Raw genomic sequence first — 16,714 nt, 5'->3', positions numbered from 1 at the left:
TCAAATAAAACGAAAAACAAATCCAAAACAAATGTCCCACGATTCTCTTTCAATTGTGTGTGTCCGCAGTCTAGTCAAGACAGTAAGGGGTAGGGGTAGGGTAGGGGTGCATATCAATATATCTCAAATCTGTAAAAGATATTCCTTTGTCTGGAAACAGCCATCAGTTGGGTGGTTTCGGTGTATGTACGGGGGGGCATTGCATATATTTACAACATATGTATGTACATGTGTATGTCTGTGTGTATATATATTTGCATTTTTATATAATAAACGATTCAGTAGGGGGGAATTATTGTTTTCAAAACAAGTCTAGGCAATTGTACGTACTATTTATGGTTAATTTTCGAAGGTATCTCTGCCCAGCGCTCTACGTACACCAAAGCGTGGGGACTATACGATTGGGACTGGGGGGGGGGGTTAAAGGCTTTACAATATCTTGAGCTGCCATGCTGCGCAATCTGTGCGTCGTGTCATGGCATTGGCAATGAGTGTAGAATCTCTTGGGGCATGCTAGCGCTGGCTTGGCGATGGCAGAAAGCGGATGAATGAGCCGCTGTGCTGTCTGTCAACTTAAGTACGTAATAAAAGCGTGTTATATCCCTGTGTTCCTGTGCAACATGCGACATGGATATGAGACGCGATGTTTGGCTGTGTATGCAGGCAGCTGCTCTCCGTGCTGGAGCAGTCAAGATTCTCTGGGAGCAACTTCTCTTTGTCTGTCAACGATTTGCATCCCGATCCATCATCCGCCATCCGCTTTAACCATAATTGCGCTGGCAATGTGCCAGTCTGTGTGTGAGTGTGTGGTTTGCATTCCCTGATTGATTACTTGACTTGGATCGGTCGTGTGTGTGTGTGTCCTTCGGCCCAAGGCAGCAGCCAGCAGGCCGTCTCAGTGAAAGATGAGATCCGCATCGGGTGCGCCCTTTTGGTGCTTAAACTTGTGCCGATTGGGCTTCTGGTAGTAGCTCTGCGTGAAGTTGCGATGCTGCGGCGGTAGCAGCGACTCCTGATAGTCCTCCTCCTCAATGCGCTCCGTGATGTTCAGTGTGAGGCGCTTCACCTTCTCCTTTTCCTCGCGTATTTTCTGCTCCTGCACCTTCAGATTGATGGCCAAGTGGGAGTCCGAGGCGCAGACAAACGATTTAAATTGCTGCTTGCCGCCCCTGTTGCCGCGCACCATCAGCACAAATGGCACAGCCCCTGGCCCTGGCCCTGCCGCACCTGTGCCGCCTGCATTGCTGGCCGCTGTCTTTCCGGACGAGCCATCGGGCAGATCGGGTGCTGGCGAGCGTGGTGGCAGTTCTGGACAGTTGCTCACCTTTGAGATCTGGCCGGCTGTGATCTGATCGTAGGATTTCTTCTGCAGACGCGCCATCATGGGCACGGGTATGTCCTTGGCAGTTGCCTTGACGGGCTCCTTCAGCCGCTCCTGATACGAATCGGTAGTCATTCTCTCGTATTGCTGCTCAAAGTCCAAGTCCTCCTTGGACCATTCCGGCGCTGGCGGTGGACCCATTGGAGCATCTGTCTCATTCTCAGTACATTCGTTGCTTTGCTCCGGCTCCAAGCCGGCCACCTGACGCTCTCGCTGATCATTCGAGCTGCCCGAATCCTCGTCAGTGGGCTGCGAACAAAATAATCAAATGCAATCAAGGGAATGCGAAATGCAGCAATAAGTCTACTTACGCCTTCGTCCAGCTCACTGATCTCACTGGCCAAATTGGGATTGCTGGCATACGATTTCAGATTGGGGAAGAGTCTCTCCTGCAGCTGATCGATGGCCTCCTTGGCCTGCTCCAGGCTTGTGTAGAGCTTCAGCTTGGGACGCACAACGCCCAGGCAGTCGCGATATGTGTGATCGACCAGGATGGGAAATAGATTCGCTGAGCTCTCATTGTCCCTACAGAACACAGGATGCGACTTTTTGAACCAATAATAATGCTGGAAGAACACCAGGAAATAGTCCAGCCTGAAGCAAACGAAAGAAAGTGATTCAGTGAGTGATTGAGTGTCTTCCCCTTGCCCCCTTCTTGGCTTACTTCTTGCGCGTGGCCTGGCTGGTAAAGTAGGGGCCACATGTGTCGAGCAGCATGCAGGCGAGCTTCAGGCGAAACAGACTCTCAGGTGGATCTAGCGGCGATGGCACACTCTGATCCGTGGACACACCCAGCGAGATAATTGAGTAAAGAGTGTTCAGAATGTGTGTGGACTCCACCAGCTTGTAGTTGTACATTTCGCCCAAATACTTGGCCATGGCTATGCGGCGCTGTGCCATGCGCGGCGAATGAATCTCGAGACCGGCGCGTATATCCTCAAACACATTGTCAATGACTATGGTGACGGCCCGGGGCTGATATGAGCTGAGGCCGGACACCAGATCGGCCAGGCAGCGGATGAGCGGGAAGCGCAATAGAAATGCTTTGCTCAGGCACTTGATGGCATAGCCGCTCGTCTCCGGATCAAGCCAGTCGATGCGACGCAGATTTTTGATGCAACGCTCAACGTTCTGCTTGCACAGCTCCTCGAAGATCAGGTGGCGTATGTACTCGTGTATGACGGGACGTGGCGCCGACTCGCGCTTGGACGACTCAGGCGGCTTCACCAGATAGTAGACACTTTCAATTTGGGCCGCATGACGCGAGTCCATGGCCGTGGCCAGCTTCAGGCGCAGCATCTGATCGAGGAAGACGTTCATCAGCAGACGAGAGTCGCGACAATTGTACAGGTAGACGCCGGTCACCTCCACAAAGGCGCACGCCATCTCGATCTGATGATGCTGAAAGTCACGCAGCAGCATCTTCAAGCACCCGAGGGCATCGAACTTCTTGAAGAGACCGAACTTCACCTGCTCCCCAATGAAGCGGACGATCTTCAGCTTCGACTCGATATTCAGTTGATTCTTTTTGCGTATGTGCCACTTGAATTCCTTGCGCAGCAGCTCGGACAGATCGGCGGCCACGTCGGTGTTGCACATGTGCACGATGGCCATGAAGCGCGACAGATAGGGCAGAATGTCCAGGCGGGTGCGCTGCACCGAGAATATCGTTCGGGTCAGCTTCTTGCGCTGAGGCTTTGTGTTAAAGTTGAGCAGAAATTCGATGGCCGCCGAGTCGATGAGCTCCTTGTTGACGCAGTTGAAGAGATTCACGAGAAATATATCGAATTGCTGTCGTATCTGTTGCTGCGTTTGGGCCGTCGTCTGGGGCTGGCTCTGCAGCTGCTGGCGCCCCAGCTCCATCAGAGCGCTGCACATCTTCTGAGGCTTCAGGTCGTTCGACGAGGTGCCCGAAGCAGAAGCCAGCAGCAGGGGTGGCGTGCTCGGTGGCGGCTGGTCGTCGGCAGTGCTCTCGGATGGCGGATCCGAATTAGTGGAGGGTGGATCATCAATGTCCATTTCGGCATCTAGATTGGCATCGATGGCCTCTTCGGTCAGCTCGCTGGGCTCCTCCATGGTCTCCAGGTCCACCTTGGGGGCGGAGAAGTCGGGCAGGAACTGGCGCAGATCGGGCAGATCTGTGTAAAAGGCACGCGTCTCCTCGTCGCCCCAAGGATCGAGCACCCCGAATGCGGCACTGTCCAGCATGTTGTCAATCACTGTGCCCGGACTGCAGCACTCCGACTCCTTGGCCAGCTCCGGCAGCGGCTCGGCCAACAGCTCGGACAGGGTCTGGGCACTGGCCAGCAGCTTGTCGAAGCTCGCCTGCATCATTTCACACTTTTCGCGCTTCTCCGATGAAATCTCGCCCTTGCACTCCATCGTGCGGCGTATGTTCTTGGTCATGTTCATCAGTTCGGTCTGCTCGGCCAGTACGTGCTTGCACAACGCCTTGAAGTAGCCCTTGAGCATCGTGCGCAGATTGGCCTGCTTGTCCGCGGCCAGGAAATCGGATTTGGGCACCTCAACGCCATACTTGAGGGCCAGCTGTTGCATCTTCTGCGGCACCAGGCCTGCGTACTCCTCGCCGCAGTGACGGCAAAACGAGAGTATAATCGAGAAGTTGTTGTGGCCGTCCTTGTCCTGGCCGATCAGCTGGACGAGCACCATGCCCAACAGGGCCAAGCCGGGCTTCATCTGAATAACACCCGAGCTAATGAGCTCGGCAAAGAGGCGCAGATCGACGCGCAGCTTGCTCGGGTTGCCGATCTTTTCGCCTTTGATGTTCAGCACCTTCTGCCAGGCCTCCAGGAAGTGTGTGTCAAAGTCGACGTAGGTAGCGTGCAGGCGCGAGGACAGCATCACCACCGAGGGCACATCGTTCATCTTGAGCTTGGCCTCCGCCAGGGCGGCGCATATCTCCGATATGTACTTGCTCAGATTCAAGGCGGACAACTCCCGGAGCAGCGGCTCCAGCTGCGTGGTGGTGAACATTTTCAGCTTCTTCACAAACGCCGTGTTCTTCTTGAGGCTGGAGTCGAGGCGGGCAAAGAACTCCTCGCCGGGCAGCTCAATGTTCGCATTTTGCTGACGCATCAGTCGCTTGCTCTCTATTTTCTCACCCAGCTCGTGGATGAACAGACGCAATTCTTCGCGCTCCTCCGCCTCTTTGGCAGCATCATCGCCATCGAGATCGCCACCGTTCGGCGGCGCCTCTGGGGCCGCTTCTGCTGCTTCTGATGTTGTTGTGGCGGCGGCCGCTACGTCGGCGGCAGCATGGGATGCGTTTGTTGTCGCGGTTTCCGGTATCTCTCCCGGTATCACTGCCACAGTTGGGCCCGACTTGCTTGCGGGCATGGCGGCAATTGTTATCTATGATTTGCCTCACGCTAGTCTCGATGTTGTTTTGTTATTTCTGGGAAAATCGTATATATCGAATCTGTTAGGCAAGAAATTTGTTTCATTTGATCAGTGTGACAGCGGATTTATCGATAAAACATACAGCCTGACCCTCTGAAATATACCTAAATATGCTTTTTCATTTTCAAAATATACCATGAATATACGGTTTATACTACAAAAATGTCCTCGATTTTGATATTCTGCTTAATATTACCAGCTAGTTGGTTCATCAATTAATAATAATTCATATTCTGCTAAATTTCGTTAAGATCGAGAGAAAAACTGTACGGAAAAGAGAAAACATCCTTAAGGGACATTTGAAAAACATGCGTATGGGAGTTTCGATACCCTATATTCTTGATACATGGTATTCACTAGATGGAAGAAATTCATGAAATATACCATTATATATCGATATACCGTTCATATGTATCAGCTGTTCTGCCAGGGCGGCACAGTACATACGTGTTCCTCCAGTGCTGGTAAGGATGCGCGAAAAAGAGTGTTGACACGTGTCAGAACATTTTAGTGTTTTCATCTCGCTCTTAATTTTTAAGCATTTAACAATTGGCAAACAAACGACGTAAGTAGGCTAAGAATCAGTCGTTGGGCAAAACAAACAAGTCAAATTGTAAGAATAAACTGAAAATCAAGTGAACCAGGTTCTAACCCATCGCTGTTCGTGTACATCTTTGCAGTTGCTGTCTTCCGCGTACGGCAAGCAAGCGCCAACCAACACAGCCCAACCCCATCAATATTCACAAGAAGTTCGGACTTCACACAGCCAGCTGCTGCGTGGCAGCGGATGAGAACTGTGCCCAACTCGACAATACTGACGCATAGCAGCGTTAAGACTACATTTAGTTCCAGCCAGCGGCATACCAAATAGCAGCAAGCAGCAGCCATTACAATGGGCAGTGCACGATACACACAGACCGCCGAAAAGTTGGTGCTGGCGTTGCTCGCCGCCGCCGCCCTGCTGCAGTGCGCTGCTGGGGTGGAGTTCACCTTCGATTTGGGCGACAATGCGGAGGATTGCTTCTACGAGGAGATCAAGCGCAACACAAGCGCCTATTTCGAATTCCAGGTGTCCGCCGGCGGGCAGCTGGACGTTGATGTCCATCTGAAGGATCCGCAGGGCAAGGTCATTTACAAGCTGGAGCGTGCCACCTTCGATAGCCACCAGTTCGTGGCCGAGACAACGGGCGTGTACACGGCCTGCTTTGGCAACCAGTTCTCGGCCTTTTCACACAAAATCGTGTACGTGGACTTCCAGGTGGGCGACGAGCCAGCCCTGCCCGGCGTCGATGAGCATGCCACGGTCCTCACCCAGATGGAGACTTCATCGCAGGCGATACACAAGGGCCTCAACGACATACTAGATGCCCAGACGCATCATCGCTTGCGCGAGGCGCAGGGCCGCAAGCGAGCCGAGGATCTCAACCAGCGCGTCATGGTCTGGTCATCTCTGGAGACGGCCGCCGTTGTCCTCATCGGCATCACCCAGATTATGGTGTTGCGCAACTTCTTTACGGACCGCAAGCCCAGCCAGGCGCACTACGGCCGCCTGTAAGAGACGGGCCGCCGACATCAAAAGACGGGGCGCACGGTGCGCGCCAGCACGGTCAACGCCTGGTCAGGAGCGAGGAGCGTGGAGGAGTGTGAGCTAAGGGACGTGCATCATGCAAGCATTAAATAAGCTTTTCTCTCAATTTAAAATCTTGCGATAAGTGCCCTTGTTCCGTTCCCCTTGGCACCTTATCCACAAATGTATCCATTCCCTTTGGGCCTTTCTTCAGCTTTTTGTGTGGTGCAGTCCAGCCCCCGTCCCCCGTTCACCGTACACCGAATCGCAATGACATGTAATAGTTTTTGTTGTTTGACCCCACCCGGAAACAGAATGTTTTTTTTTAAATATATGCAATCCACAATTCGATAGCTAAAGAGTATAGAGGTTGTTTTTAATGGGCGAGTTGCTCATTGTGCTATTTCTCTCTCTCTTCCAGCAGAGGGCTGTCGTGTCCATTAATGCCATGCCGCCTCCACTCCAAAATAAGCCACACGAACGGAAAGCATAACGGGACAAAACAGCTGTGTCAACATTCGAGTGTGCGTGTGTGTGGGAGAGGAAATGTAATTGGGAGAGAGCCGTTTCTATGGAACTGGATCGCAAACGTTCAAAAATCGTTCCTCCATGCGCTCTTCCGCTCTGACCAGCCGATCAGGCTATTGTGCACTAAACTTTTAAATCGGAATTTAAAACATTTTTATTTAACGCCGATAAAACTAACAGTTTTTTCTGTGAAATTTTTGCTGCAATTGTTAGATATCCTGGCTAGGAGGCCAGCAGCTGTTGAGCGGTTGGGCTCTTGCGTGTCTTCATGTAAATTAATCGTATCAGTATTGAACAGAATGGAAGAAATGCTGTGAACTTGTTTGTTTGCTGCAATTGCTAGATATCCTGTCTGGGCAGTAGCAGACGACTTTTGGATTCTCACATGTCTTCGTATTTAGATTTGCTAGTTGAGAGAGTATGTGAGTAATTCTTGTTTTTGTTTCGTTTGTGGTCTTGAACTGCAATAATGGACAAACAATTTTACATATGTACATATGTACATACCTTCTGTATAAATTAAACATTTTGCACTCACTGTTTATTCTGCAAGCTTCCATTTTCCCTTTACTTGGCATCCTTCCCTTCGGGCTTTGGGAATTTGGTGTTGTAGAGTGGAATATAGCCGGCAATTACCTTCCAATCGGTGTAGTAAACCAAAGTCAACAGGGCAGCAGCTCCAAAATATCCAGCCGAAGGCATACTACGGTGTGTAAACATTTGAAAAATAAATAAATTACCGAAAGAGCGAAGTGCAGTTGCTGCTTAGAACAAGTTGGCAGCCCCATTAAAGGTTGATGGAGGAGCTGGCAACTTAACTTTGCATTTTCCATTAAATATTTGGTGGATTCGATAATCTTTTATTGTATATTTGATTTTGTTATCTTGTTTTGTACTTACAAGGCTGTGGCAATTTGCATGTTGCTCTTTGAAGGCCTATGGCGACAGTAGAAATATAACATCTTATCCTTGAGACCCATTTTAAACAAATTTCCAGTTACTAGTCGTGTAGATAGTCTACACGTGTTTAAACGAATAAAGCAAATGCTTTCTTGATAGTTGATGGAAAATGGCAAGCCTACCTGATCAATCAATTGGGGAGGGTTGTGAGTTGTGGGTTTAAAATAACCTTAAATCTGTCAACTTTTGACCACTTAAAAAAAAACAGCCTTTTGCTGGGAATCGAAATTTAAAATAATTTAATTTGATTTATTACATGATGTTAACTTCTGATGCCGATTATGAATTAATACAAAATCAATCAAAGTTTCACGGCGTATGCCGTTATTCATGATTCATCTTGGGAATACCATCGTCAGCGGCAAACCATCACCAAAAGGCTAACAAATGCTCGTATTAAATGTGTTGGAAATTCAATTTGAATTAGTATATTTATGCATTTGCCTTGTAAGGAAATGGTTATCTTATCATCTGTGTATTGCGTTCCATGGAGCTATAATTTTAATATAATGCTTCTGGGGTGAGCATGATCTACATAGTTCTTTCGATGATAGATAAGATTTTCTTTTCCATAGGTTTTCATATTCATTTATCTATGTAAGTAAGCAGTAGATGCATGCTAACGAGACTGCATGGTTACTAAACGTTCATAATTATGCAATCAATAAATATTAGCTCAATTTTTGTTTGTATATTATGCAAAAATGTTGGCAGGCAGTTGCGCTAACAGCTGCTCCACACGCAATAAATCTTATTAACTGTTATTGGAGCTGTCACTGGAGCTTTTATTGTTGATCTTCTTTGATTGACTTTTTGGTATTTCGCACACACTTCAATTCGCTCGCGATCTTTTGTTAGCTCAACGGAAACGGACACGAATTCGGTATGCAAAAACATGCCAAATTATGGTAGCTCAAAATTGACTGCAAAACAATCTATAAAATCTATTGTCACCGCCAAAAACAATATGAAAACAAATTGGGACAAATATTCAGTTTCTACATATCGCTGGCTTGGGATTTGAACAATTCATAATTTCTGAGAGTATTTTGTATGTATGAGTATCTATGAAATATTAGCAGAGCAAACGATAGCTATCTGCACCCACAATTACGTACATACATATGTACGTATGGTTATTGGCTAAATCTCTCATCAATGTTGGCGCTCTGTAGCACATGTGTATTTTTTGGGGTTATTCCCCCACTTTTGTTGTTTTGTTGTTTGGTGCGAGTATCAACAAAATGAAGGCCTCAAAGCCCTGAGCCAGCCAAGTGAAAGGCAAGGTGCGAGCGCAGTAGCTGAAGGACACTTGTAAATGAATTGTCAGCAGAGCAGCTATTAGATCTCAACGATCGATCCATCAAGAGATTGATTGGTGTCACATCTGGGTTAATCAAACCTCAGGCACACTTTTCATGGCAATTATGCATAAAAACTTGCTGCAGCTTGCACGTGTCCAGGCCCAATGGGGTCACAGCTCGATAATTCAGTCGGAAGAGTTCCCCCATTAAACCGTAATCAACTCTGTCGCATGGAAACCGAACCCGAGTTATTCCTCTAAATGCAAATCTAAATCAGTTTCAGTTTCATTTCAAGCTCGGATCACTGATGATGGCAATCAATGACAATCGACTGTGTTATGCTCCCTGCCCTGCCACAAGCTAAAACTTGAACACGCCTCAAACTTCCTATTTCCCCTGTTCCCCTTCATCTGTGCATCTGCCGTTTGTTCCCCCTCCTCCACTGACTGCCACTAAGCATGTCTTCGACTCCACTCTGGCAGTAATCGGTCGCCGCTTTGGCTGCTCCGATCGCTGTCGTGTCGCCGTCGCTTTCGCTGTCGATTCGCAGACGATCCTCTCCTCCATGCTTTATGTATCAATTAGCTCATCCGTCACTACTGCGAGAGCGGTTCCATAAGTTTGAGCAAGCATGAGGGAGGAAATCATATGAGTTTGCAAATTTGTATTAAAATTTTCTTGACTTGAACTGGGAATGCATTTCATTTATTGTTTATTACTATTATTTAGGTAATCACTTGTTACAACTCTTGGATCATCCTCCTCCATAACCATTTCTGTTGTTTGCCTTTTTATTTTGTTTTTCTTTTCGCTTTTATTGTCGCTTTCCGTGTTTTTGTTGTGTGCTTTTGTTGCTTTTCATCAGCCTCTGCGGCTCTTTGCCAAATATTTTGACGGAGGCCCCCCTGCTTCTGGTAGCTGCGCTGCAACCTGTTGCTTTTGGTGTTGCTACTCGTATGTCAGCTGGAGATGCCCCCAGCCACCAGTCGACAGATCTACTGCCCGCCAGCCCTTGGATATGGCACAAATTTAATATTGATAAATATCTCAGCAATATGCATAAACAATAAGTATGTAAATCGACCCTCCGAGTGGCCCTCTAATGGTCCGCGATGTTTGTTAATGTGAATGTATTAATTTCCAATAGAGAGACAGAGAGATTGAGAGAGTGAGAGAGATACTAGGGGAGAAATTAAATAATTAACAAGGCAGGGAATATGCATATCGAATTTCGATGGCTCTTATGCCAACCAACTGCAACACACCCCAAGCCCCCAGAGCATAAATCAATAAATATGTACAAGTATTCATATACAGATAACTATTTAATGCTAATTTAAATTGGGCAAAAAGAATCGAAGATTGGGGATGGGCTTGAGAAAGAGCCTCCCGGCTGCAGGCGAGGAAATTTGTTATATAATTCGGGTCCATTTAATTGGAGACTTTGGGCAGCCAGAAAATATTTCATCGTTGTACTCTTCGTTTCAGATTTTCTTTCAGACAGTAACAAATTATGTTTATTTAATTTAATAATTTTCAATTCAACTTAAAATAAATTGTTGTTTAAATTGTAAGCATTTTTGGCAAAACAATTTGCAAACTGAACTTTTCTAGAGCTATCTCCAATCAGTTGTTGTTGTTGTAATGATTCCACAATGTTTAAATTTGTATAATATATTTACGAGTATATAACTCCAATTCTCTCTCTCCTCTGAGGCAACCCAGAGTGTCACGAGAGCTGCACGCCAAAAGTCAACCTGTGCACCATTGCCCCTTTGGCCATATTTGGGAGAAGGTGTCCGCCTCCAGCTTATCGCTTGTCGCTTATCTTTCTGTACGATTGCAGCACGCCGCTAATGCCTTTGCCAAGTTCTCAAAAAGAAGCCAAAACTCCCAATTCGATCAAATTGGATTGACAATTGCCAATAAAAGATTTTTTGTTTGAATAGAAACACTGATGAAACGCCCTTTTTTGGGTTATGAAATCCATAACACTCGTAAGATCGTAAGACAAATGAACGACAGGTTGAATAAACATACGAACAGTTTTGTATTTAATCAGTTAACACTCAAAAGTTTGATCGGATCGGTTAGGAGTGGATGGGATGGGAGCCACTGCCCCACCTTTGTTTTTGCCATGGAGGCCCCATCAATATTTCAAATTCAATTGAATTCATTTCAATTCCATTCAATTCGAATCAATTCAATTATTTGCATGGCTGGGCCAGCTCGAGTTCCGAGACAGTCTCTCTCTCTCTCTCTATCTCTCTCTCTGTCTTTCTCTTGCTTTCGGGGGGCCTTTTGTGTTGACCAACTTGTTAGCCATCATCATCGTCGCTTAGCACACATTCAAATGTATGCATTGGCTGGCCCGCCAAGTATGCATAAAATATTTGAATCTCAAGATGGGTCAAGGTTGTCCCAGAAATTTAATGATGCTCTGCGCTGCCTGGCCGGCTGGCCAAGAGCCAAGAGCGAGCGCCATGGGAAAATAAAGAAGATAAATGTTTCAGTGGAAAACCTACTGCGGAAAGATGTCACAGATCAAGATGATGCAACTTATGGAGCGATTCGATAGTGAAAAGATGAATGGAGATTGCCACGAAATGCGATTAAGAAGCTTACAAGCCCGTTTCCTTTCTACCAAGTTGTAAATATCTTTCTCTTTTTGTTTGTTAAGCGTGTGTTTAGGCAAATGTTTACACGGATTTCGATTAATCATTGATTGTAGCCGGAAGTCATTGAGGCAGAATGAAGCAGGATGGGAAGCGAGATGTGTCCATCTTTTGAGAGTCTCCACAAAAGACAAAGACAGAAAGGCAGGAGGCGGCCGCCAGCTATGGATACGAAATTGAATCATGGGTCGCAGAAGCGGCGATATGCTTATCAAGGCATGTTTAATTCATGGCTGTGGCCCCCTGACCCCTAATGAATACTAATGACAGATGTAATAATTTTGATTTTTCCTTTTGCAAATATTTATCAAACATTTGCGAAATGAAGCACCCCCCTTGGCCGATCGATAGCCACTCGACTCGTATGCAAAATGTGCGTGTGAAATCGAAACGCAAAACTGCGACGACTAGCAGGAAATTCAAATTACAAACAAATGCATGTCGATGTGGGTTCGGGCTCGGGCTCGGGCTTGGGCCAGGGGTTATGCAAGGTCCCTGTTCGACAGAGAGAGAGAGAGAGAGAGAGAGAGAGAGAGAGAGAGAGAGAACAGATGACTGATGCGGCGCATGGCTTGGTTGGGGAAAAGGCGTATTAATTACATCCGCCCTGAACGGAGAGTACGAGCCAATCCGCTACGATCTGCATGGCGGCCAATTGATTTTGTTGCGCAGGCGCCCGAAGTCCGAACAGCCGAACGAGCCCCAAAAACTCGAGCGATCGTGTCGCTAGATGGGAATTAGCGAAAGATGATGGAAGATCGAAGGTGCGGTGGGGGAAAGGGCCATGGAGATGTCGTGAATGTGAATGAAGATGTGAATGAAGATGAGCCGCGACGACTTGTTTCTGGGTTCGGTTGAGGCAGAGGTTGCCTTTGTATAAAATGCGTGCGCAGGTCAGGTTGGTCCATCATTGAACGGTTGGACATCGAGGGCTTAAGCACGACCAACGTGACGATGAATGTAAGTGCCACACAACGAAAAAAGGATTGCCAGTGAAATCAGTGAATCAAATTTAAGGACACAAACTACACAATACCATTAAGTGATATTGTTTATGTAAATCATATTCTTTTTTTTACTGTGATTATCATTTGCTGTGCTTACAAAATCGTTTTTCGTTTTCTTTTTTTTTCCCGTTTCGTTTTTGGTTTTTGTTTTCGTTTGTTTTTCCCGTTAAGTTCTTTGGCGCCTTCTTTGCGCTCGCCATTTGCGCGACCTGTGGATTAACCCAAGCGGATATATCACTCAAGCTACGGCAGCAGCAGCAGCAGCAGCAGCAACAACAGCCGCTGATCATCAAGGAGCAGTACTACAAGACGGGCGGCGGCCTAAGCGCTGGTGCTGGCTTCCAGGAGAGCAACTACGCCAATTCTGGCTATCAAATATTCGAGGTGCACAATCACTATCAGGGCAAGAGCAACGCCTATTTGCCGCCCTATCAGCAGACATCCCGCACTCGCCCTACCCAGGCACAGGTTCAGGTTCAGGTTCAGTCTCAGGTTCAGACTCAGTCTCCAGCTCAGAGCCAGGACGACAGTCTGGATGTGTCGTTCCTCAGCTTAGGCCTGCAATCGCATGCACAGGCTGCTGCAGCAGCTCCGTCTGCTGCTCCAGCTCCAGCATCCGTGCCCTTCCCTTCTAGCTATCAGCATAACTTCCAGCGTACGCAGCCATTGGCTGTCGCTCAGTCATCCTCCACTGTCTTTGGCGCCCAGCCCTATCTGCCTCCTACCTCGGCCACGCCCAGTGTGCAGACACAGCAGCAGCAGCAACAGCAGCAACAGCAGCAGCAATACTCACAGCAAAGCTATGAGGCTCCTGGATATCTGCCACCTGCCACCGCCACGGAAGTTGCACAAACAAACTATCGGGCACCCGACTATCTGCCTCCCACAGCCTCCTATCCCCAACAGCAACAACAGCAACAGCAACAGCAACAGAATGTCTACAGTGCTCCTACCTATCTACCGCCTGTTACCAGCAGCAGTGCCACTGCCACTGCCACCACATCAATCCAGGCACACAGCACAGCCACCAGTCAGGCCGACTACAATGCTCCTTCCTATCTGCCACCTCAGCAGCAGCAGCAAGTGGAGCAACAAGTCCAGCAGCAAGTGCAACAGCAAGTCCAGCAACAGCAACAGCAACAGCAGACACCTGCAGCAGCACAAGACTATCAAGCACCTGGATATCTGCCACCTGGCTACGACTTTGAGAATCCCGATAGAATCCCACTATCGCTGATACAGTCCCAGTCCCAGTCGCAGTCCGTTGCTTCTGTCCAGCATGTTGCTCCTGTCCAGCATGTTGCTCCTGTCCAGCATGTTGCTCCTGTCCAGCATGTTGCTCCTGTTCAGCATGTTGCTCCTGTTCAGCATGTTGCTACTGTTCAGCAAGTTGTCGGCGATTACCGTGCTCCTGGCTACCTACCACCCGGCTATGATGAGCCCCAGCAGCAGCAGCAGCAGCAGCAGCAGCAGCAGCCACAGACGAACATCATCTACCAGCAGCCGCAGCAACAGCAGCAACAGCAGCAGCAACAATTGATTGTTGCACCCACTCAGGCCACTGTCGGCCAGAGTCAGACTGTGGCACTGCCCGATGGCTATGACTTTGAGAAGCCCGAGAATGCAGAGGCAGCCATTGCCGAGCTGCACAGCCTGCAGACACAGACGAAATTGCTCAAGCAGCAGCAGCAGCAGTTGCAACTGCAATTGCAGCAGCAACAGAAGCAGCAACAGCAAGTGCAACAGCAGCAGCAAGTACAAGTGCAGCAGCAGCAAGTGCAAGTGCAGCAACAGCAGCAACAACAGATTGTGGTGCAATCTCAATTGCAGGTTTCTAACCAGCAGCAGGGATCCGATATTGTCTATGGCCGTCCAAAGTCTCAACAACAGCAGCAGCAGCAACAGTTGGTGGCAACAGGCGCATACCAGACACAGCAGCAGTACACAGCTCCCGGCTATCTGCCACCGACAGGTGCAGCTGTTTCTGTGCAGACAGCAGCTCCAGTTGCCATCTCCATTCCACAGCCAGCACCCGCTCCAGCACCAGCCACAGCCACTTATCGCACGCAGCAGCAGCAGCAACGGCAGCAACAACAGCCACAGCAACAACAGTACGCAACTCCTGGCTATTTGCCACCAGTGGCTATTGCTCCCGCTGCAGCTCCTGTTGCATCCCCACTGCCAGCTCCTGTTCCGGTTCCAGCACCAGCTGTGGCTGCAGCCCCAGTTGCCAGTGTCCATGCAACATCCACGGCCACCGCTTACCGAGCACAGCAGCAACAGCAGCAGCAGCAGTACAACGCCGATGGTTACCTGCCACCAGTGGCTGTCCGTGCTCCAGCTCCCACCCAGGTGACGCACATCCATTCGCTGAGGAGCTACATGAATACGGTGCAGCCCTTTGCCCGCTATGCCCAACCAGTGGCATTCCGCCAGCAGCAGCAACAGCAGCATTACCAGCAGCAGGTCATAGAGGTGGCTCCCATGTACCGTGAGCAGTCGAAGCGTCCCCGCTTCTATGCCCCAGCCATGTCATATGTGCGCAATGCCGTGCCACGCCAGCAGCATCATTTGCATCATCATTATCATCGCGTGGTGCAGGCACAGCCACAGCCACAGGCCAGGCCCCAAGTGATTACACAGAAACTGCTGCCCGTCGGCCCGGCGCCCACTCTGAGCCTGAGGGCGCAGCAATCGCTGCAGAAGTTCATGCCCAAGGATGTGCAGGTGGCTGTGAATGTGGCCATGGCTGCGGCACCAGCACCGGCACCACATCGCGGCAGCTCCCGCGTGCGCACTGTGCAGATTGTCAAGCCCCATGCGGTGCGTACCTTCAAGGTGCTGGAGACCATCGATCAGGCCGGCGTCAAGACGATCAAGATTCTGGGCGCGACCAATGAGCAGCCCCATGGGCAGCATCATGTCGTCAAGGTGGTCACCCAGGATGCGCACAGCGGCGCCGAGAGTCACGTGCAGACGGTGAATATCTACGACGATGTGCAGGCATATGCCCCACAGCCACAGAGGGGCAACAATGGAGCCAATGGATACCTGCCACCGCGTCCCAGGACACGCATTGTGCGTCAGACACCCGCCACATCCACATCCTCCACCTCTGGCCAGACGCTGCGCCTGTTCCCGGTGCCCAAAGGTCTGTGAGAGCTGTTGGGAACGGCTTGGACCCAAGCGGACACGCTCCAGCACTGATTAGTTGTTAATTTTCATCATCCACCAGCCGCTTTTATTTGTTGTTGTTGTCGTTTATCGTTAATGCCTCATTTCGCATGCATTTTCTGTTGAAATTATTCCCAGCCATAAGCCATCCGAATCCGAATCCGATTCCGAATCCGATTCCGAATCCGATTCCGAATCCCCATCGCAATCGCAATCGCAATCCAAATCGAAGTCATTTGCATGCAACACAAACAGCTGCCAACGAATCGAATTTCTTACCTAATAAATTTATATATGTAAATAATTTGATTGTTAAACTGTGACTAGAGTGGGGAGTTGGGGGGAACCCTCTGCTTGGGCCCCACACCAATCTCTCTCTCTGTGTGTGTTTGGTCTGTGATCTGTTGGGTTAGCCCGAAGGCGTGTCTAGCTGTGACCTTCACTGTGGCATCTTTTTGATGGGTTTTCAATCGGTTGCCAGAGTGAAAGGTTTGCCAACCTACATACCTGACTGACTCAACTGACTTATATTTGATTTACGCATCTTCTCGGCCACGAGCAAATTGAGGCAGAAGTGATGAAAGTTTTCATTTGGTTGGAGATTTTCAGGCATATTTGGTACCTTTAGCTGCCTACAAATCGGACATTTTCTTGCCATTTATTAACTTTAAAAATCCTTCACTTGAATGCAACATTTA

At 48.8% G+C, this 16,714-nt stretch overlaps 4 protein-coding genes across 4 annotated transcripts; 2 read left to right on the top strand and 2 right to left on the bottom strand.

Annotated features, from left to right (window-relative positions):
- Positions 1-237: 237 nt before the first annotated feature.
- LOC117903767 (regulator of nonsense transcripts 2) lies at positions 238-4,852 on the bottom strand. The gene is made up of 3 exons (XM_034816180.1): positions 2,046-4,852; positions 1,693-1,975; positions 238-1,630 (listed from the first exon to the last, which is right to left on the bottom strand). The coding sequence occupies exons 1-3, from the start codon at positions 4,736-4,738 to the stop codon at positions 896-898; spliced, it is 3,711 nt and encodes a 1,236-aa protein (XP_034672071.1). The 5' UTR covers positions 4,739-4,852; the 3' UTR covers positions 238-895.
- A 386-nt stretch (positions 4,853-5,238) lies between these two features.
- Positions 5,239-6,727, top strand: LOC117903770 (transmembrane emp24 domain-containing protein 3). Its single transcript, XM_034816184.1, has 2 exons — positions 5,239-5,366; positions 5,482-6,727. Exon 2 carries the CDS (start codon positions 5,694-5,696, stop codon positions 6,354-6,356), a length of 663 nt encoding a protein of 220 aa, XP_034672075.1. The 5' UTR covers positions 5,239-5,366; positions 5,482-5,693; the 3' UTR covers positions 6,357-6,727.
- Positions 6,728-7,050: 323 nt separating this feature from the next.
- LOC117903771 (cytochrome b-c1 complex subunit 10) lies at positions 7,051-7,914 on the bottom strand. Its single transcript, XM_034816186.1, has 3 exons — positions 7,797-7,914; positions 7,435-7,599; positions 7,051-7,357 (listed from the first exon to the last, which is right to left on the bottom strand). Exons 1-2 carry the CDS (start codon positions 7,874-7,876, stop codon positions 7,464-7,466), a joined length of 216 nt encoding a protein of 71 aa, XP_034672077.1. The 5' UTR covers positions 7,877-7,914; the 3' UTR covers positions 7,051-7,357; positions 7,435-7,463.
- Positions 7,915-12,581: 4,667 nt separating this feature from the next.
- On the top strand, positions 12,582-16,167 carry LOC117896170 (transcription factor SPT20 homolog). The gene is made up of 2 exons (XM_034804255.1): positions 12,582-12,795; positions 13,014-16,167. Exons 1-2 carry the CDS (start codon positions 12,790-12,792, stop codon positions 15,999-16,001), a joined length of 2,994 nt encoding a protein of 997 aa, XP_034660146.1. The 5' UTR covers positions 12,582-12,789; the 3' UTR covers positions 16,002-16,167.
- Positions 16,168-16,714: the final 547 nt, after the last annotated feature.

The sequence above is a fragment of the Drosophila subobscura genome, chromosome A, assembly GCF_008121235.1.
Source record: "Drosophila subobscura isolate 14011-0131.10 chromosome A, UCBerk_Dsub_1.0, whole genome shotgun sequence".
NCBI classification, from domain to species: Eukaryota; Metazoa; Arthropoda; class Insecta; order Diptera; family Drosophilidae; genus Drosophila; species Drosophila subobscura.
Note: the sequence above shows the minus strand (reverse complement) of the source record. Positions and strands in the feature narration are given on the sequence as shown.

Bases quoted from the DNA above. Each gene is read 5' to 3' on its own strand.
- LOC117903770 (XM_034816184.1), top strand. From the start codon at position 5,694: ATGGGCAGTGCACGATACACACAGACCGCCGAAAAGTTGGTGCTGGCG.
- LOC117903771 (XM_034816186.1), bottom strand. From the start codon at position 7,876: ATGGGTCTCAAGGATAAGATGTTATATTTCTACTGTCGCCATAGGCCT. The intron at 7,600-7,796 runs GTAAGTACAAAA...TACACACCGTAG, and splicing joins ATGCAAATTGCCACAGCCTT to TATGCCTTCGGCTGGATATT.
- LOC117903767 (XM_034816180.1), bottom strand. From the start codon at position 4,738: ATGCCCGCAAGCAAGTCGGGCCCAACTGTGGCAGTGATACCGGGAGAG. The intron at 1,976-2,045 runs GTAAGCCAAGAA...CGTTTGCTTCAG, and splicing joins AGCCAGGCCACGCGCAAGAA to GCTGGACTATTTCCTGGTGT. The intron at 1,631-1,692 runs GTAAGTAGACTT...TTTTGTTCGCAG, and splicing joins TCAGTGAGCTGGACGAAGGC to CCCACTGACGAGGATTCGGG.